The sequence below is a fragment of the Phascolarctos cinereus genome, unplaced genomic scaffold (genome assembly GCF_003287225.1).
Source record: "Phascolarctos cinereus isolate Bilbo 61053 unplaced genomic scaffold, phaCin_HiC Scaffold_5;HRSCAF=322, whole genome shotgun sequence".
NCBI lineage: Eukaryota > Metazoa > Chordata > Mammalia > Diprotodontia > Phascolarctidae > Phascolarctos > Phascolarctos cinereus.
In genome coordinates this window covers 9,564,109-9,585,171 of record NW_027555958.1, presented here as the reverse complement: position 1 = coordinate 9,585,171, position 21,063 = coordinate 9,564,109, and the positions used below count along the sequence as shown (strand labels likewise).

Sequence of the window (21,063 nt, the reverse complement as noted above, 5' to 3'; positions counted from 1 at the left end):
AACCGAGGCCTAGAGACTAGAGAGGTCAGGTGATACCCAAGGTCATGCAGACAGTAACTGCCAGAGCTGGGGTCGGTACCCAAGCTTGTGGGTCTAGGAACGCAAGCTATGATCAGCCCATTGGGCAGAAAAGGAAACTGAGACTCAGAGAACTCAGTGACTTCCCCTTGATTAGCTCCTTGCCTGTCATGTCCAGACTGTGAGCTCCCTGACAGCAGAGACTTCTTTTGTGTCCCCTGGGCTCAGCCCACTTCCTGGTATACAGTAAGTGCTTAATAAATGCTTCTTTTTGTCCCTATGAATGATTGTACAACCAGAGAGTGAGAACCAAGACTGGCTCCCAGGTGGTCACGAGGGTGGTGTGGCGCTGAAAGAATGCTAAATTTGTGGCTGGGGGCTGTGGGTTCAAAGCTCCACTTTGCCACTTAGCAGGCACTCTGCTTCCAAATCCAGGGCTCTTTTGGGTCGTCCCCAAGTCCCGCAGGGGCTGTGACTAGAGCTGAGCACGGCGTCGACAGCTGGGGAGAGGATGGCTCCGAGGACCCACCGCTCACGCTCTCTCTCTGTTCAGGTGTGTAGGAGCTGTTCAGGAGCCCCAACCTCCGTGACCAGGACAGAGGAGTCCTTTCCTTCTAACCACAGCATCCACAGAAGGCGATCGTTCGTCCTTCTGGTCCCAGCCCAAAGATCCGGAGACGGAACCGAATGTCCCCCATCTCTTCAGCATCAACCGGCCCAAGATGAGCGGTGCTGGGTGCTAGAAGGGGAAGGAGGGAGGTGCCACAGAGGAGGACGCAGTGTGGTGTGTGGGAAAGACCAGGTGGGAGTCAGTGGAGCTAGGTTGGAAATCCGTGTAACCCCAGGTGAGGTGTTTAACCCCTCTGGGCCTTGCTTTCCTCATTTGCAAAATGAGAAGGCTGGACAGGTGACCTGTAAGAGGCATCAAGGTGGTGCAGGGGATAGAGCCCTGAACCTGGAGTTAGGAAGACCCGAGTTCAAATCCGGCCTCAGACACTTACTAGATGGATGACCCTGGGTAAATCACTTAACCCTGTTGGCCTCAATTTCCTCCTCTGTCAAATGGGGATGATAGTAACAGTACCTCCCTCCCAGGATTATTGTGAGGATTAAATGAGATATTTGTGAAGCACCTGGCCCACAGTAGATACTGAATAAGTGCTTGTTTTCTTCCTTCCACCTCCTATGTCCTTATGGCCTCATCCCTTCCTTCCTCCTCACTATCAGGGGCCACTTTGGGGATGACTAGTTTGCCCTTATCCCTCAGGATTTGAATGCATGACAATAGTAAAGAAAATGTTGAAATGAAAACATCGCAGGAAAAAAGTATTTTCCTCCATCACAATGCTTTCTAATATCAAGATGAACCATCCCTTGCTTGTCACTACACTGTGATCACAATTCTTTTGTCAACATAATATCTTCCTGGAGCCCCGCCTCCCATCCAAGAAGTCAGGGACGTAAATGACCACTGAGTCATGCTCATCTGACGGGGCTAGCACTGTGATGGGCCAGGGCACTGTGTGCATGCGCGCATGTGTGTGTGTGTGTATACACTCACGGTCAGCCTGGATCACCACCTCTCCCTCCCCCTTCCTTCTAAGCGGGTTTGAATCCTGGCTTGGCCGCCCAACCTGGGTGACCCTAGGAAGTCATTTCTGTTTTCTGTGCCTCAGTTTCCCCACCTCTAAACGGAGGTTCCCTTCCAGCTCTAAATTAATGTGCCTATGTCCCTGGATGTCATTGAACATCTTTGAGACTCAGTTTCCTCACCTGTAAACTGAAGGATCTTATGATCCTTCTGATTCAGGGCTCTTGTTAAAAAGAATATTAAAAGGCAGGTAGACTGGAGCCAGAGGGACTGGAGTTCAAATGTGGCCTCAGACACTTGCTAGCCGTGTGACCCTGGGCATGTCACTTAACCCCGATTGCCTCCCCCCAAAAGGCAGGTAGAAGCTGCTTTTTTAGTTACCAAAGTGTCCCCCCTCCAAGGCATGGCACATTCAGCTCACCTTGCTGGGGTTCAGAGAGCAGACTTCCCCACCTGGGTGTAATTCCTAGGAGAACCAAACAGTCACTCTCTAACTTTCTGAAGTACCTTTCATCTACGGGACGCAAGGGGCCTAATAATACTGAGCCATTAATCTTTTTAGGGCCTTGGGAGGGAAGAAGGTGACAAGGACCGATCCTGGGCCCTGATAAACTTGGCTGGAAACAGGGAGGCCGGCGAGACCCAGCCTTGACTGGACCCAGCAGCCCTGGGGGAGGCCCAGACCCAGAAGGGGGCTTCAGGCCCTGAGGACCCGATCCTCTTCAGGGCCTCTTCCTCTGATTGCCGTCCCAGCTCTCCCACCGACTGGCCAAGCCGCCCTAGAACTGCCCTGTGCCTCAGTTTCTCCATTTATAAAATGAAGCAAATGAGGCCGACTGAGGGGAAATCATTTGGTCGAGGTCACAATGGTAGTAATTGGGATTTGAACCCAGGTCTTCAGAATCTAGTTCCAGTATCCTTGAGAAGACTGATACCACAGAACCAGACTTATGCAGTGGTAGCTTTCACCTCTTTCCTTCATCCATTAAGTCCATACTGAGCACCAACCCTGCGCCAGGCAGTTGGCTGGGAGCTGACCGAAGAGCCCCATCCCTCGAGGAGTTTACATGTGGGGATCAAATCACAAGCAGAGAATAAATACAGAGCAGACACAAGGTCATTAGGAGGGCACGAGGAATTGGGAGAAGCAGCGAGGCTAGTGCTGACGGAAGCCAGGAATCTCCCAAGGCAGAGACGTGGAGGAGGGGATTGCAGGCCCGGGCACAGGCTGTCCAAAAGCAGAGGCCTGCAGCCCTGCAGCTGCCTCCCCCGTCCTGCCACTACGAGGCTTCCTTAGCAGGGCTGTTCCTGTGAATGAACTCATGACAGACAAAACAGACCCACTGAGGCACAGAACAGCTTTCAGTCTGGGTGGCTGACAGTCTCCAAAGCTATAGCCATACAAAGTACCAGAGCTGGCCAAGGGCGAGACCCTACTGTGGTGCAAACATTTCTTTTATCAGTCCTATTGTCGACCTGCTAAAGGAGCTGGCCCAGGGCTAAGGAATTATAACATCACTGGATGTTTGCATCATTAATGCTTTTCTTAACTGGCTAAAGGGCTGAGGCAGGAGATTAAAAAATCAGATAGAAATGACCCAAGGCAGCATAGATACTGGAGCGGACCTGGATCTTCCTAATGGAAGACCTGAGTTTGAATACTTGCCCTATGGCCTGGGACAAATCCCTTCACTCATCTGGGTCTCAGCTCTTCACCCACAAAGTACAGGAGATGAGAAGCAGTAAGGGGACAGTGGAAAGAGGGTTGGATTTGCCACGACAATTCCAAAAGACCCGGGATGGAAAATGCTGACCACGTCCACAGAAAGAACCGTGGAGTCTGAATGCAGATCGAAGCAGACTGTTTTCACTTTGGTTTTTGTTTTTTCTTTCTCATGGTTTTTCTCTTTTGTTCTGGTTCCTCTTTCACAACATGACTAATGTGGAAATATGTTTAACATGACTGTGCATGTGTAACCTCTGTCAGACTGCTTGCTGGCATGGGGAAGGGAAGAGAGGGAGGGAGAAAGATTTGGAACTCAAATCTTACAAAAATGAATGTTGAAAACTATCTTTACATGTAATTGGAAAAAATAAAATAAAAGTGTCAGATTTGAAATCAAAGGCTCTGGGTTCAAATCCCAACTCTCTACTTTCTATCTGTGACTCTGGGCAAGTCACCAGATGAGCTCGGAACTTTCCTCAGGTTCCATAATTGTTTGCAGAGTTAGGCCGTCTGCTCCATGATTGACTTTGGTTTTACCCAGCCCAGCACCATCTCCTCCCTCCTTCCAGTCCCATCTACAGGACAAGTTTCTACCTGCTTTGCCTACCTGCTGGAGGTATGGTGAGAAGGGGGTGGCTGCAATTGCCAGTTGCAAGTGGGCAAAGGGGTAGGAGAAACTTTGATCTCGATGGAAGATTTGTAGAAAGGCCCACTTAACCTAGAAATGTGGGTTGTGCTACACCTGACCCATCCTCTTAAGCTGCCTTTGTTTGGTGGCAGAAACATGGCAATACCTCAGTGCCCAATGCCCACCCCATTTCCACCCCCAAGTCCCAAAGGCATCTTAACTGAAAAGCAGCAAAGTAATAAGCCGAAATTCCAAGGAATAAACATGGCGAGCGGGTGGACCAACATTGACGCAGGGCTCTTGGGTTACCAACTACTTTATAGTAATTGTCTCATTTCATGCTCACAACAGCGCTGGAAAGTACAGCTGACTAAAGGTTATCATCCCCATTTTACAGGAAGAAACTGAGGCTCAGAGAAGTTGAGGACTTGCCTATGGTCTCACAGCTAGGAAATTCTGGAAGTGGAAATTGAACCCCCAGTATTTCTGCGAAATCAAATGCTGGCCATTTAGGATTATAGATTTAGAACTCAAAGGGATCTCAGAGGCCACTGAGTCAAACCCCCTCATTTTACAGATTAGGAAACTAAGGCTCATGAGATATGAATTGATTTGCCCGAGGTCACTCAGACAGTTATGTGTCAGAAGCTGGATTTGAACCCAGATCCTCAAATCTGCTCCAAAGTCAGGGCTGTTTCCACCACCCCACACTCAAAGGGCTTAGACTTGTTCTGTTCGGTTCTAGAGGGAAGCTGCTGTGAGCCCGATTTAGACCAGATGAAAGGAAATGCTTCTTATTGGAATTGTTCCAGCGTGGACTGGGCTACCGCGGGAAGGAGTGGGTTTGAGCACTGAGAATCCTAGCAAAGCACAATGCCCTTGGCTGGGCATGTTTGTAAGGGAGAACGCACCAGTGGTCTGTGTGGAGACAGGCTGGAGTCCCATCTCAAGTCGGGGTGTTTGGTTCCGGGAAAGGGCTTCTAGTACACTGGCCATATAGGCAGAGCAATGCTAGAAGTGGTCAACAGGGGGCTCCCAAGTGAAAAAGTCAAATGGAGCAGTTGCCTGCACACTGCAGAGCCGGCTGTCAGGACAGAGGATGCTTGGACCACCTCAGATGAGGATGTGATTCTTAGAAGGTAAAGGGAAGATCAAGCAGGAAAAGCCAACACCCCAGAAGTCTTTGCCAGTAGACCCTAAGTCAGCATTTGGGGTTTCAAGAATGATCGAGACCAGGTACATTTCCACCGACAGGGGTCAGAGTCTAAAGTTAAGGTCAGGAGCAGCTAGGTGGTGCAGTGGACAGAGTACCTGAGTTCAAATCCGGCCTCAGACCAAACACTTGACACTTGACACTTACTAGCTGTGTGACCCTGGGCAAGTCACTTAACCCCAACTGCCTAAAAAAAAATAAAGTTAAGGTCAGGTTAGTGTGAAGGTCTGTCAATGTAAGATAAAAGGGATCAGAAAAAGAGGCCAACTGGGTGTGGACAATTGCTTCCCATGTGCTGACTGCCTCCTTTGAATCTTTGGTGAGAGCCTAGCGGCCAAAGGCAGCCAGAATTTAATAATCGATTAGTTTTTACAGTGCTTCATGTTCCTAAAGTTCTTGTGCACATTATCCCATTTTCTTCTCCCAATTCTGCCCTAGTACATCTATCATAATCCATCTTGTACCACAGGGAAAGCTCCGAGAGGTCAGGGACTTTCTGAAGGTCTGGTTTTGATATCTTCCCTGATGGTTTATCTGTTTACGCTCAAGACCGTTACCTGAGAGCTTTCATCATTTCCGTCTTTTTCTTCTTTTCTCCCATTTCTCACTTTTTGACTCTCTCCCCCCATGGCAGTTTCCTAGCCTCCTCCCATGCTGGGCAACTCGAGGTTCACCAACTTGGGCTCTTCTTCTCAGATGACCTTTAGGTACACTTTTGGAACCGGCCCCAGCTGGAAGCAAATGTCAGCAAGGACATGAATGAGCTGGAAAACGTCTAGAGGAGGGTGAAGGGCCTTGCGTTCATAAAGAGACATCATGTATTGAATGTTTACTCTGTGCCAGGCGCTGTGCTGAGAGCAGGGAAGCAAATGGAAGTTTGCATTCTAACTCAGGGAGCTGGGAGTTCGTGGATTCCCCTATGGACCCAGGCCATAGGATGTAGGGATGGCTACCCAGGGCCGGGGGTGTGTGTGTGTAAAGCTTCCCTCTAGAACCAAACAGAACAAGTCTAAGTCCTTTGAGTGTGGGGTGGTGGAAACAGCCCTGACTTTGGAGCAGATTTGAGGATCTGGGTTCAAATCCTGCTTCTGACACATACTGTCTGAGTGACCTCGGGCAAATCAATTCATATCTCATGAGCTTTAGTTTCCTAATCTGTAAAATGAGGGCGTTTGACTCAGTGGAAAAGAAGGCGCAGGGGAACAGGAAGCCTGGATGCAAGTATTTGAAGGGTCGTTACGTGGGAGGAGAGATTATACTTGTTCTCCCTGGTCTCAGAGAACAGAATCAGGGAATAGGGGAAGTTGTAGTGAGGTAGATTTGGACTGGGTGTCAGGAGAAAATTCCCTTACAACTCATACTGCTGCTGTTCACTCTTTGTGACCTGTGGACTGTGGTACCCTAGCACTCTCCATGGGGCTTTTTGGCAAAGATACTGGAGTGGTTGGCCATCTCCTTCTCCAGTTCATTTTACAGATGAGAAAACTGAGGCAAACAGGGAGAAGTGACTCGCCCAGGGTCACCCAGATAGTAAGAGTCTGAGGCCACATTTGAACCCAGGTCCTCCTGATTCCAAGACTGGCCCTCTATCCCCTGGGCTAGCTAGCAGCCTTCTTCCTTACAACTGGAAGTGACTAAAAATGGAGTGGGCTCCTCTTCACTGAAAGTCTTTAAACAGAGGTAGCAGAAGGCTTTTTTATTCAGATCCGGGCTGGGTCTTGGCTGGCTGGCTACTGAGGGTCCTTCCAGCTCTGAGTTCGAGTTTGTCTGACCATCCCTGATTTGAACAAAGGGCAGATATGTTGGATTGCACAAAACCAACTGTAGGTGAAACAATTAATGAGCAGTCATGAGGCCTCTGGGAGCGCCTCAGACTAAAGAAATCACAGTCCCAATCCCTATGCTGACTCCATACCAGGCGCTGGGAATCCTGTCCTCAGGGAGTTTACCATCTATTGGTGATATAAATGTGTTTATTCTTGTGCTTCTGCAGAAGCATTCCCTAGGTCAGGGGCTCCTATTCTGGAGTAAATGAGCTTGATTTTAAAAAATTAATATTTTTCCCATTGCATTTTAACATAATCAATTTCCTCTGTAATTTTATGTATTTGATTTCATGCATTTAATAGCATGATGTTGAGAAAGGGCCCACAGGCTTCGCCAGCCTGGCCAAGGGATCCATGATACCAACCCGACTGAGAACCCCTGGATGAGATGGTGGGAGGTGACTTTGGTGTTCAGTAATCATCAGATTTTGTCGGGGTCTGAGGTGATCCCTTCAGCTCAACCAAGTCCGGCACCGTTCCAAGGGTCTGAGCTGAGCTACACAGCAGTGACAAACGAGGCCTGAATTTTTATTAATTCCATTCCTCACACATTTCTTTTCTTTTTTTAAGATTTATTTTTAAAGGCAGTTGGAGTTAAGTGACTTGCCCAGGGTCAGACAGCTAGTAAGTGTCTGAGGCCAGATTTGAACTTAGGTCCTCCTGAGACCAGGGCTGGTGCTCCATCCACTGTGCCACCTAGCTGCCCCCCTCACACGTTTCTTAAATGTCCATTCTGCACACAGCACTGTGCTTGGTACAGTCTAGTAGGAGGGATACTCTAGTCTGCGGACTGGTCATTTGTGTCAAATACTTCCTCCATCCATCAAGACGCACAAATTTCTTGACAAATAATCCCCACGCCCCCCTTTCTGAGGCACTTTCAGGTTTTACGTGACCCTCCCCTCACTTGGAGCCTGTGAGGTCTGTACTACAGATGTTTTCTACATCTGCCAGGTTTAGAGATAGATAAAGAATTTATTAAATATTTAGTATGCACCAGGTATTATGCTTAGTGCTGGTGATATAAACACAAGCCAGTGTGCCCAGTGGGGGCAAGATGGAAATGTAGAAAGGTTTGTAATAAAACCAATGGAGAGCAAGAGCATGAAGGCTTTGTAGACATCACTCTTGCTGGAATCACCCACTGTCCATGATGACAAAGCTGGGGAACATCTGAGGGGGAATTCGAATCCAGACCCTTCTGACTCTAAGGCAAGTATCTATGTTGATGGAATAAGCATGTTAAAAGTGTCTGCTATGTGCTAGTTGCTGAGGCTACAAAAACAAAAATGAAGCAGACACTGCCTTCAAGAAGCTTATTACATTCTCCAGGGGGAGACAGCATGCACTTATAAGTCAAAGTATATAAAGTAATTGGGGAGGGGAAGGGGAGGCAGCTGCAGGGAAGGAGGCATGGCTTCATGTGGGAGCTGGGGCTTGAAGGAAGCTAGAGAGTCTAGGAAATAGAGGGAAGGAGGGTGTGTATGCCAGGTGTAGAGGTGGGCACCCCGGGAAAAGGTGCAGAGAGGGCAAATGGAATACCCCATAGTGGGGACAGCAAGCCAGCAAGCTACCATTTCGTGAAAACAAGAGACAACAGCCTGATTTGGGAGGGAGGAAAAAGAAATCCATAGGTGACACATTCTGGAGAAAACACGCATGCCCTTAGATCATTGGAGACACCAACTTTGCACGTCTCCCAGGGCTGAGTGCCACGATTCACAGTTAGCATCTGTCCTGGAAGAGCAGCTCTCAGGGGTACATGTGGGCACCTCTCTCCTGCCCCCTCTGAAGCACCCCTACTCCGGCCCCCGCTGACCAAAGCTAAGCTCTAAGCCATCCCTGGGAGACAGCTGTCCCAGGCTGGGGGAGTGTTCCAGCCGACAGCCTCTCTTCGAGCAGGCAGCATTATTGTGACCAAGAGCTAAGGCCTTTCTTTGCAAATGAGCTGCTGGAAGGAAGCCTCGGGCCGAGCACCCGCTTTGCTGTTTTAATCAGCTTCCAGGAAATGAATTTTGCAGGGGCTTGCACGGAGAGCGCCCATGGCGGGCAGGTTTCTGTTCCCAGATGCTGCTGCCTCATCCATCCCCAAGGAGGTCCACCAGCAGTTACAGGACACTAAAAGGCAGGGTCAAAAGCGGCCAGAGGGAAGCGAAAGCGCTGGGGCTCAATTTGGGGTCAGATTTCTCCTGAAAGCAAGACAGAACCTTCTTCGTGAGCTAGGGGAAAACAGACATCGTGTGAGTGTGTGTGAGTGTGTGCATGTATGTGAGTGTGTGAGTGAGCATGTGCATGTGTGTGTGCACGTGCGTGTGAAGACCACCTGGGCTTAGAAGCAAAGCCGTAACTTGGGCTCAGTAACTGATGCCGTTGGGAGTCGGAGCACTGGGCTGCAGTCCCAGCCCTGTGATTTACTTCTTGTGCAAATCTTCACCTTTCCGGGCCTCAGCGTTCTCCTTTGTAGAATAAATGCTCTGCAAGCTTGGTCCTGAAGAAGGTATGCGATGGTATCTCCCTCTCCTCTTTGCAGAGTTTTGGGGGAGGGAGGGCATGGAGGTGGGGCTTGGGTAAGAAAATCTATGGCTTGTGTGGAGCCCTGTAAATGGCTTTGGGGAGAGAGTACCGGACTGGGAGTCTGCAAGAACTTGTTTCAAACTGTACGTCAGATGGTTATTAGCTGTGAGACCCTGAGCAAGTCACTGAACCTGTCCAAGGCTCAGTTTCCCCTTCTGTAAAATAAGGTTAGACCTCACTAGACGTCTCCTAAGGCCCTTTCCACTGTGAACGCAGAACCACATACATTATTGGACGATGTTGGTTAGTTTTGCTGAACTTCTGTCTCCCCTCCCCCGGTACTTTCTTTTTCATTCTGTTATAAGGGAGAGAAATGGGAGCAGACGATATTGGGAAAAGAAAGAAAAAAGAGAGTCATCCATAAACATTCATTTAAAGTGAGTGGTTTGTATTGAGTGAATTCTAACCCTTCCAGCTCTATCATCCGTCATCTTAAAAAAAAATGAATGACAAGTCATAGCATATCTCCAGCCTCAGTTTCCTCATTTGTAAATTGGGAATGTGAACATTTGTGAGAGGCAGCAGCTTTGGAGGCAGGAAGACTACCTAGATTCAAGCGTGCCTCAGACACCTAGGAGCTTGACCCTGGGCAAGATATTTAAAACCTCAATGCCCTACATACCTCTCAAAAGATAATCAATTATTGTACAGATATGTGGCAGGTCTGTATTAGCAAAGGGAGTTTCCACAGTGGGAGTCCCACAATAGCAAATGAAATCATAAGTCCAGACCAAAATCAGATAATGAAAGTAATATTTGTGTTGTTCTGCTGTTTTCAGTCACGTCCAACTCTTCATGACCTCATTTGGGATTTTCTTGCCAAGAATACTGGAGTGGTTTGCCATATTCTTCTCCAGCCCATTTTACAAATGAGGAAACTGAGGCAACTAGGGTTAAGTGACTTGCCCAGGGTCACATGGCTAGTAAGTGTCTTGGGTTAGATTTGAACTCAGCAAGACGAGTCTTCCCGACGCCAGGCCTGGTGCTTTATCCACTGCAGCACCACCTAGCAGTACTCCATGAGATATCGTAGCCCCAGTTTCCCCACCTATTAAGTGGTCCTAATAAATAGCACCTCCTTCCCTAGATCATTTACATAAAGAACTTTGAAAACCTTAAATCCTATTAAAATGCAAGCTGCTATGGAGATATGCGTGCAAAGCTAGAATCTACCTCAATTTCTAGTCTTAGAGGGTTAACTAGGACATGGAGAGGCTGGGAGATAGAGGCAGGGCCTGGACCAGTGATTTCATCAGGATAGGGTGCTCCCAAGTGAGGAAATTCCCTCCACCAATGCAGGTCAGCACCTTCCCTGCAAATTACAGTCTTAGACTTGGGACCCAGAGGACCTTGGTCCCAAATCTAACTGCTGATATGAAGTTGAAAGGCATCAAAGGATTGGTTTTGGTTTTTGTTTGCTTATTTTAAAAAGAATGCCAGCTCCTTGAGCACAGGGACTGTTTGATTCTATCTTGGTACCCAGAGAGCCCAGCCCAGTGCCAGGCAAATTCTATGTGGTGCTCAAGCAAACCACAAGTATTAATTAAGTGACTACATGCAGCACGTTCTGCTGGGGAAGGATTTACAAGACAATACCAGGCCAAACAAACAAACAAACAAACAAAAACCAATCTATCTCTGCTCTCAAGGAGCTCACATTTTAAAATAACATCGAAATGAATCAAAACCCTGTTTTACAGATGAGGAAACTGAGGCTCAAAGACAGTAAATGGTACTTCAGATCACACATTTAGTCTGAAGTGGGATCTGAAACTAGGCTTGCTGTCCCAGCTCCTCTTCAGGACCTGGGTGCTGGATGATGGCAAAGACCAAAGGATTAAAGGACCTTGGGGGGGGGGAAGGCCGGGAGAGAAGTGATCTCTGTTTAAACCAAGGGTAGGGAACTGTAGGTCCTCAAGTGCAGCCCTTTGACTGACTCCAAACTTCACAAAACAAACCCCCCTTCAATAAAAGGATCTGTTCTGGAAAACTTGGACTGGGTCAAAAGGTCACACCCGAGGACCCAGAAAGCCACATGTAGCCTCCAGGGCCCAGGTTCCCCATCCCTGGTAAACAAAGGATATTTTGCCTTAAAGGACTTTTTTTTGGGGGGGGAGCAATTTATTTTCACTACCTTTTCTTTGGAGGCAGGTGAAGTTGGAGAGTCTAGGTTTCATTTGCATAGGAAATTCCCATCACGGAATGGACCTTCACTGACTATGTTACCACCCTCCCCTCCAGTTTCCACATATAGCCAGGCCCGCCTCATTTTCTGGGCTTGAGGCAGGACCCAAGGGGACCTTCTTGTTCAAACACAGATGGATGGGCCGGCCAATCCTGCATCCCACAGACTGAAGAGCAGCCCGGCCTGGAATGCTCAAGTCAGAGGGGAGCTGCCACGTGGAGGGTTTAACATAGCTTAACCCCATTTACAAAGGAACGCCTGAGATTTTCTTCCTAGGAGTCAGGTGAGTGTACCTCAGTTGGATGCATGGGGAAACTGAGCCTCCGAGGACCCTGGCAAGCTCTCCCCGACATCCTGCCCAGCCCTCTCTCTAGGTCGTGGTGGGGAGGGCTCCAGCCACAACACCTTCGCAAAGGTGGCCGGGATAGCAGCCACCGCCACGGCGCACCCTGGTGCTCCCTGGTGCTCCCTGAATCACCGTCCGCCAACCCGCGAAGGGTAGCCTGGTCTTTGCCACGCCCCGCTGCTCCAGGGGGCCCTCTACAGACAGCTCCACAGTCCAGTAGCAACCCTGCCTACTGCCCGCCCACGCAACAGCTGCCCACTGGATTCAGGAGCCCTGAAATCAAGGTCTACCAACCCATTAAGGGCAGCTTGGACCCTGCCCTGCTGCTCCAGGAGGTCTCCGCCCGACAGAAGTCCGAACAACCCAATAGCTACCTACTTATCCAGCATGCCCGTTGGGCTTAGGGTCCGCACACGGAGGCACGTCCTCCAGCCCATATGAAAGGATGGGGCTGACTCTGGGAACGCCCCTGCCCAACCTGAAACATCTCTCTCCATCCTTCCCATCCACGTCTTAGAAGAGAGCAGTGATAGTCCTATTCTCCCCCCTCCCCACAAGTCATGTGTTCTTTCTTTTGGTGCTATTCCCCCCCAAAAGGCTTAAGTATTGTGTGTTGAATTGAGGTCCTCCCCAAAAGAATGCCAGCTAGGCATTGCAAAGGCAAACATTCCCTGCCCTCATGGGAGTTTAATGGGGATGAGGGCGTGGGGGGGGGAAGGGTGTGCTGTTGGGGGAGGGGGCGACACCATATAAACGCACTAGTCCAATATATAGCTCTTTGCTTATTTGAGAATGGAGAAGCAGATCAGTTAGGGAAGGGGCTTATCACTGAGTTTTTTTTTTTTTCTGGTGGTGGTGGGGGGGGGTGTGTATGGCCTGGGCACCTTCGGTTTTTGTTTTTTCATTAACTTTTTTTTTCCCCATCGTAGATTTGGCTTCTTTCCCTCTCACCACCTCTCTCACCCCAGAAAACAGGAAAAATCGAGCCCCCGTTACAACCAGGTAGAGTGAACCAAAAGACTTTCTTGCCCTTGCCACGTCCGGACCCCTTCAGCAGGTCAGGGAGGTCCAGGGCCCCGTTCAGAATCCCGTTGAGTTTTTAAACATCACAATCCAAGAAAACGATTGATTTCGGTTAGAAATGAATGAAAATAAAGATGTCATTCCCCGCCCCACCCCCCCACAAGCCAACTTCGCAGACCTCCTGAAATCTATCTCTAGAACCTTTGGAGGTCTGTGGACCCCAGGGTGGGAGATGATGCTTCCCTGGGAGCTCTAAGCAGGTCAGTTGGCCTGAACATGTAGTGCATGAAGAGGGTAATAAGAAATGCGCCAGGAAAGGTAGATTGGAGCCAGCCTGCGGAGGGCTTTACATGTCACATCTGGCTGCAGCTGTTTCAGCAGACCTGGATTAAGCCCTTTGTACGATGGGGTGGTGGGGGTTTTGATCCTCCGGCTTAAGAAATGGGTTTTCCCCCTTCAGTAGCTGAACTCAAGCCGGGGGGAGGGGGCGCCTGTTTAGCCAGGGCCTTTGAGTCCCAGATCCACCCAAGCCCGGGAGCTGGCATTCTTGGCACCAGAATTCTGGGGGTGGGGTGAAGCCCTGGAGGAAGGAGCCAGGGGAAGGTCTTCCCCACCCCCACCCGCAGGCAGTAGAATTAGACTCAGGTGGAATCACCGAGGGTGAGGAGGGGAAGAAGGAAAGAGAGGGAGGGAATAAAGGGGAGGGAGGGGGGAAGGGATTGGAGAAGGGGGGGTCCAGGCAGATATAGCCCAACATTTGCCCGCTCCTCAGCTCGGTTCAGGGCTGCCCAGACTGCTGGAGGAGGGAGGGCAAACTCTGGTTTGGAAAATGGGAAACCCTTCTGGTTTCCAAGGCTCTTTTCTCATCTTTTCCCTCATCCCCAAAGGGCAAACCCGAGAATTCTCATTTGCTCCCCCTCACACACATATACACTAAACAGACTAGAAAGCTGCAGCTCTGATGGGGCAGTGACTTGGCCAGGGTCACACAGCTAGGCAGAACTCGAACCTTGGGTTCCTGACTCTGTGCCCAACACTCTCTGCCCTCTCCACTCCACACCCTCAGCAGCCAGCCCCTCCCAGGGCCCCGGGATCCCTGCTGCAGCAGCAGCGGCAGCGGTGGCTGTGGCTCACACTTACCCAGGACCAAGCAAACAAAGCCGACCAGAGGTCGACCCAGGGACGCCAGCGGCAGAGCCATGACTGGGACCAGACCCTCTGGTCAGACAGACAGAGCTCAGCTCCCCCCAACCTCGGGCAGCCTCCGCAGCAGCAGCCGCCCGCCAGTCGGTCCGCAGGAGGGAGGAGGAAAGAAGGAGAAGGGAAGGAGGGGGGGAGAGGAGGGAGAGGGCGGGGCAGGAGGAGGGGGAAGCTACTGAAGGCAGCCAGAGTAGGGGCAGGAGGGGAGCCTGACAGCCCCGCGAGCCAACCACCACCACCATCACCACCAACACCACCCCGCTGGAAGGCTCCGCCGGGAGCAGCCCCAGGCAAGCCTGGCGGGGAGGGGGGGGGCATCAGGGGCAGGAGGGTGGAGGAGGCGACTGGGGTAGGCGTGCAAATCACCTGGGCCTGCGGTGGGGGTTGGCCGCTGCTCCACCCTGCTGCAAGACCCCCTACCCTTCCACCCAGATCCCCTGGGGCTGGGCTGGGGGAGAGGAGACTCACACTTAGTTTCCAGGGGCGTGTCTAAGTTTAAAGACGGACCTGAGTTTCCCAAAATAGCCTGGGATGGGAGTCGGGGGCGGGAAGAAGGGAGGGGCGGGACAGGACCGGCAGCCCACGGGACACGGCAAAGTGGGCATCCCCTTGAAGGGTAGGCTTGGGGCTGTGATTATGGCCCTGCTGAGGGGCGTGGGGCGAGGAGCGGGGCCGGCACCTGGCCCGCTGGAGCAGACTCTGCCCTTCCTCTTCCCCTCCCCTTCCTCGCTCCAGGCTGAGGTGTCACCAAGGACCCGAAGCCCTTCCCAAAGCCCCCAGCAGCTAGTGACCGTCCCTCACCCTCACCCCACCCCCACTGACTCTACAGATTTTGTTTTGTATTTGCCCGAGTCGGGGACCCGCCGCCCCAACCATGTAAGCTTCTTGGAGGCATGGAGGAATTGCTAGGGCATTTGGCTGTCCCCTCTGGCACATGGTAGGGGCTTGATAAATACTGGTTTACTGATTGAATGCTTATTGATCCGAATGAGGTTCCCTGGCTCCAGGTCCCCTAGGGCATCCAGGCTCCCTGGGGCATCCAGGCTGAGCTTCGGTCAAGACCGGACACCAGCCCTCTGCTCTCTCCTACCCTCCAGTGTGAGTCTCCAAGGTAAAGTGGCTTTCAAAGCCCTCCAGAACCTGCCCAGCAGTTATTAAGCACCTACTGCATGCGCTAAGTGCTGGGGACACAAAAAGGCAAAAAGACAGTCTCTGCCTTCCAGGAGCTTACAATCCAACAGAAATAAGCAAGCATATGTGTACAAACAAGTTATATACAGGATAAATAGTAAATAATTAACAGATGGAAGCTTTCCTATTAGAGGTTGAGATTTTATCTGAAACTTCCAGGAAGCCAGGTAGGTCAGTGGTCAGAGCTGAGAAGGGAGCACTTTCCAGGCATGTGGGAAAGAAAGCCAGAGAGAATACCCATGAGACCTGGGTCACTAGATCCAAGAGTGTCAGGGAATAAGGTGTAAGAAGACTGGAGAGGTGATGAAGGACTCAGAAGGCAGAGTATTTTCTATTTGTTCCCGGAGGTGATAGGGAGCCATTGAAGTTTATTGAGTGTGTGTGTGTAGGGTGACATGACTGGACCTTCCATTTAAGGAAAATCACTTTGGTGGCTGAATGGAGGGTGCAGTAGGGAGAGACCTGAGGCAGGCAGAGGCCTCAGCAGCTATAGCAATAGTCCAGGTGTGAGGTGATGAGGCCTGCACTGGGGTGGGGACAGAGGAGAGAAGAGGGGTACATTGGAGACATGCTGCAGAGGTGAAATCCACAAGAGATGCTGGGAGGTGAAATCAACAAGAGATGCTGAGAGGTGAAATTGACAGGCCTTGGTACCATATTGGACTTTGAGGGTGAAAGTGGGGGGCCCAGGATGACTCCTAGGTTGGGAGCCTGAGGAACTGGGAGGATGGGGTTCCCTTTATAGTATTAGAGAAGGTCAGAGGAGGGTTAGATGTCTACTGGACATCCAGTTTGAGATGTCTGAAAGGCGGCTGAACAGGTAAGATTGGAGGTCAGGAGAGAAATTGGGCTCCCTCCTACCTTTTCCATTTTTGTACTTGACTCCCTCAAACCACCTCTACCACTGACCCCCTTTTTGGTCCTCTCATGAAAGGCTCCAAGTCCCACCTGTGGGCATTTTCACTGGCTTTTTCCCATACTGGAATGCTTTTTCTCCGCTGCCTCCTGGTTCCTTCTAAAAAGGAAGCTAAAACCACACCTTTCTTGGTGTTTCACCTTCCTCTTAGACTATCTCCCGTTTACCCTGTAGATATCTTGTGGCTCAGTCATGGCTGACTCTTCATGACCCCATGGACCATACTGTCCATAGGGTTTTCTTGGCAGAGATACTAGAGTGCTTTGCCATTTCCTTCTCCAGCTCATTTCACAGATGAGGAAACTGGCAAATAGGGTTAGGTGACTAGTCCAGGGTCACACAGGAAATGAGCGAGGCTGGATTTGAACTCAGGAAGATGAGTCTTCCAGATTCCAGGCCTGGCACTCTATCCACAGCACCACCTAGTTGCCTAGATATCTTGTATGTACAGGTGTTTGAATTTTATCTCCCCCTTTAGAATGTGAGATCCTTGAGGGCAGAGCCCATGTTTTTGCTTGGGTTTGGACCACCCCCTCCAGTGCTTACCACAGTGCCTGATACATAGTAGGCACTTAAATGTTTATTGACTGACCTGGCGAGCGTAGGCACAAGACCTAGTTGGGAAGGGCTGGGGGCAGCCTCTTTTATTTGGAGGCACAGACCATGCAGCCTGGAGAGGTGTCCAAAGATCCAGCCCCAGAGCAGCACACAGTAGGTACTAAACGAACACCAGTGGACTGAAGACAACAGGCGGAGAGCTGGCGTCACGCCTGGGAAGGCCATTTGTTCCAGCCACGTGTTTATGTTGAATTACGTTTCAAGGTCTCCACCACGTGCTAGTTCTCCCCTCTGCCCATTTCCTCATGTAATCCAAGCTCCGAGGGGAAAGGGGTCATTCCCCTGTGTCCCCAGCACCCATGCCCAGCAGATAATAGATGCTTGCTGAATTCAACTGATGATTTTCCTGCTCTTATAGACACAGGGCATAGGGCATGGGGCCCGGCACCTCACACCTCCCCTGCTTATGCAAAGTAGGCCTGGGCTAGTCTGGAGGAAGTGACAGGCTCTCATCCTGGCTCTGGTGCCCTTCCCTTGTGTCATCTTCCCCATCCCCCCCTTCTAGGTTGCCTTCTCATAGCCAGGCTCACCACCTGGCAGGCATCTATCATGTGCTCATCTCTGGGCTGGAGGGAGGCACTGGATCTCTCCTGGTGTTCCCCCACCCCTGCCACCCCAGCACAATCGCTGTCCCCCTCCTCCTCGGCAAACACAGAGTTATTCTTGGATTCCAAAGGCCCCAGCCGCCCTCCTGTCCACACAAGGATGGAGCGGGAGCAAACGGGGTTTTGCTGACCTGCCCAAAGGCCTGCTGCCATCTGCTGGCAGTTTATGGAACTCTCAAGATGAGGCACCTTCCCTCCCCTTCTCACTTAGTCTGAATGGGGTTGCTAGGAAGCGATTAAAATCTCACAGCACATCCGTGAGCCAAAGCGACCAAGACAAGTCACCTGGGGCTGATGAGCCTCCCGTGTGTGACCTTCACACACTGACCCACGGAGGTAGCTTTCTTCCCGGTCAGGATCTTGGATTGCTGCTGTGGAGCTGCAAGTAAAACTCTTTAAATCATGGGAAATCCTCTTGTTTTTGCCCATGAGGGGAAACAGGCCTAGAGCAGCAGTGACTTGCCCAAGAATGCTTAGTGTAGACTTGACATCGTACACTACCCCAGGGGCCTTTCTGGCCTTAGTGCTGTCTCCTTCAGCTGCCCCCAAACGGCTTCTCCTTTTGGTCACTTACTGGGCATTCGGAGTAGCTCAGAGGATCGTTTGGGGAGAAAAACATCTGGTACTGTTCTTGGAGAGGGGTATGTGTGAGCCCCATCTCACCCCCTGCACTCACTACCTGAGCAGCCGTGCCCCTGGCCCAACCTTCTGGGGCCTCGTCCTGAGGTTCTGCCTGGACCGTCTCTAAATTCTGTGACGTAAGATCCGGCAGCTACGGCCCCCTCCAAGGGTGAAGCGCCACACCCAATAGCTCGGCCATCTCGCCAAGTGGACTGTGCATTTTACTCAAGTGTTTATGATTGGATTTCTTTAAAATCATGGTTCATCTGCTCCCACCTACTGCCCAATGGTACTAACCGTGAGGAAGAACCAGCTTTTATTAACTACAAATTATTGTCTGACTCCCACGAGCTCATTTTCTCTCATTCTCTAAGGGGCAAACTATGATGCCAAAGATAAGAAAGGCAATGGGGCCTGGTGGGCGGAGGAGGGCTGGCCACAGAGCCACATCTTGTATGGCTGGCTGACCTCTGGGGGTCTCAGGCCACACTCTCAAGGCTGTTTCAGTCCCATGGCTTATCAGCCCTGGTAGAAGGGGTGCCCAAAGATGAAGTCCCAGGTCACCACTCCAGACTCCTGGCTCTCCCTTCCTACTCTCGTCCAGCCCCTCCAAGGAACAAGCTGGTAGAATTTTACTTTGGAACCTCAGGAACCTTTAAGTTTTCTGGCCTCTCTGGTGCCCTCCTCTTTTTCTTGGACAGCAACGTCAGCTTCTCTCTCTTCAGGGTTTTCACCATTCCCACCTTCCAATCAAACACAGTGTGTTGATCTCGTTGGGTCTGAATGGGAAGCCTCAGGAATAAATGGGTTAACATGCCCTTCCTGGTGCTGCTGATGAGGGTCAATTCTTCTTCCCTCAGCTTAATTCTGATTCTCTGGTTATCATCAATCATGGCAAGATCAAATGGCTACTTTATGCTAGAAAGAAAACTACATCTGCGAGAAAAAATGTAACTTCGTACACAGTGACAAGGATCAGTGCCAAACAGCGGTGGCCCTGACCTCTTCCTCATCGTTGCTTGTGGGGAGACATCCAAAGGAGCAGAGAGGTCCTGGCCTGCCCTTAAATTCTAAGGAACAGGGAAGTCAGTAGCCTACTTGCGACTGTGGCCAATTTCCACAGTGGCAAACGGAAGAATTTTCAGAATTTCCTTCAAAGGCTGGTAGGCTGATTTATGTTTTAATAGACTAGAACCTTCAGAAGTGACCACAATACACCAAATGTGAATGACAAAGGTCTAATTTTAATGCAGCAAATGCCGCCTAAAAACTAAACTTAAGGCTCTTGAGTGACCTTTCAACAGCACCTCCAAGACCCCAGCCGCTCACCTGAAAAGCTACCGAGTCAGCAGTGAAACACACGCTGCTGCACTAGATCCCGTCAAACATCCCTATGAGAACAGCTCACTAAGCTTTAGGAAACAAATAGGTGAAAACAAAGGAATGGCCAGTGTTTACACTGACCGACCCGTGGCCTATACCCGGCCTCTTGAGCCACCTGGCATCTGGAGTTGAAAACAGACGTTCTCTTGCTGGGATCATGCCAATGGCTTTTCCATCCAAAATGGGGACTGGGCCACGAGGGCAAAGTGACCCGGCTTCTCAATGAACACGCTCCGAATTCAACGGTACTAGAATGAAGCTGACCCTTGATGGCCCTCTGGGGACCCCCCAGCAGAAATGACCGCTGCTGGCCGGCTCTGGGCAAGGTCTCTCAGCTGGGCTTCCACAATGGGTTTATCTTCTAGAACTTTCTTCTGAGGATTTTCCTGGGAGAAGAGGCTTTAATAAGGTGCCGGGGAAGTGTGAGGGACAAAAAGAAAGAGAACAACAGTTAAAGAGAAGTAATGATTCCTCTGGTCACCATGTCCAGGGTGGGCCCAGGGGCTGCCTTGGCTGGTCTGGAGGAGGAGGGGGAAGAAGCATTCAGGAGAAACCCAGCATGTGGGGTAGGGGTCACACCCAACATCTGGGGTGGGGGGGTCACACCCAACATCTGGGATGGAGTGGGGGGTCACACCTAACATCTGGGGTGGAGTGGGGGGTCACACCCAACATCTGGGGTGGAGTGGGGGGTCACACCCACCATCTGGGGTGGAGTGGGGGGTCACACCCAACATCTGGGGTGGAGTGGGGGGTCACACCCAACATCTGGGGTGGGGTGACACTCTTGCCATCTTCCAAGGCTGGCTCAGTCTCTGGGGCTATGGCTTTGGTCAGCGGGACGACAAGAAGGAGCCTGGTGGCTAGACTAAGTCACAATCGAAATGCCCAGGGCAACATGCATCTGTGCCTGAGCCCCGGACGCAGTGGAGCAGAGTGAAGGCTGGTCACCACGCACAACAGGCATTGCACTTTCCCTCACCCCCCATGCTAGGCGTTGGCTATACCCTTGAGGCCACCCCGCCTAACTCTTGGCTTCCCTCCCCCACTGAGCTTGTGGGGCACTCCAACCCCTAGATCTTTTTCACAATCCATCACACTTCCCCATTTGACACTTGTCCAATTCATTTTCTTTAACCCAAATGTAAAGTCCTATTCAATTTCAAATGATTTCACAGAGCCCAGCATTCCAGCCAGTTTAGGGGGCACTACGGTGCCCAGAGCACCTGGTTTGGTGTTTGGAAGCTCTGAGTTCAAATCCTGCCTCAGATACTGACTGCTGGGTGAGCTGGGCAAAGCACTGAACTACTGCCTGCCTCAGTTTCCTCATCTGTAAAATGGGGATCCTCAAAGCACCTCCCTCGCAGAGTTGTTGTGAGGATCCTGTAAGGTGATATTT

General features: G+C 50.8%; 2 protein-coding genes and 1 long non-coding RNA gene across 6 annotated transcripts in view; 1 reads left to right on the top strand and 2 right to left on the bottom strand.

Moving 5' to 3' along the window:
- RAMP1 (receptor activity modifying protein 1) overlaps positions 1-14,447 on the bottom strand; it is a 98,342-nt gene extending 83,895 nt beyond the window's left edge. The window contains exon 1 of the mRNA XM_020972175.2: positions 14,271-14,447. Coding sequence (XP_020827834.1) covers positions 14,271-14,331 — 61 coding nt within the window. The 5' untranslated portion in view covers positions 14,332-14,447. The remainder of the gene's footprint in view (positions 1-14,270) is intronic.
- On the top strand, positions 8,905-12,772 carry LOC144457458 (uncharacterized). Of its 2 annotated transcripts, none has more exons than XR_013486768.1 (2): positions 8,905-9,499; positions 11,895-12,772. It is a non-coding gene; the product is annotated as an uncharacterized LOC144457458 (long non-coding RNA). The 2 variants fall into 2 exon arrangements; XR_013486769.1 differs by having other exon boundaries at positions 11,818-12,772.
- A 5,058-nt stretch (positions 14,448-19,505) lies between the features above and the next one.
- Positions 19,506-21,063, bottom strand: part of RBM44 (RNA binding motif protein 44) — a 31,930-nt gene continuing 30,372 nt past the window's right edge. For 2 of the 3 annotated variants that reach the window (XM_020972239.2, XM_020972236.2), the window contains exon 15: positions 19,506-20,050. In XM_020972239.2, the coding sequence (XP_020827898.1) occupies positions 19,913-20,050 (138 nt within the window). In that variant the 3' untranslated portion in view covers positions 19,506-19,912. Of the gene's footprint in view, positions 20,064-21,063 lie in introns of all 3 variants that reach the window. The other variant, XM_020972237.2, reaches the window with a different exon arrangement.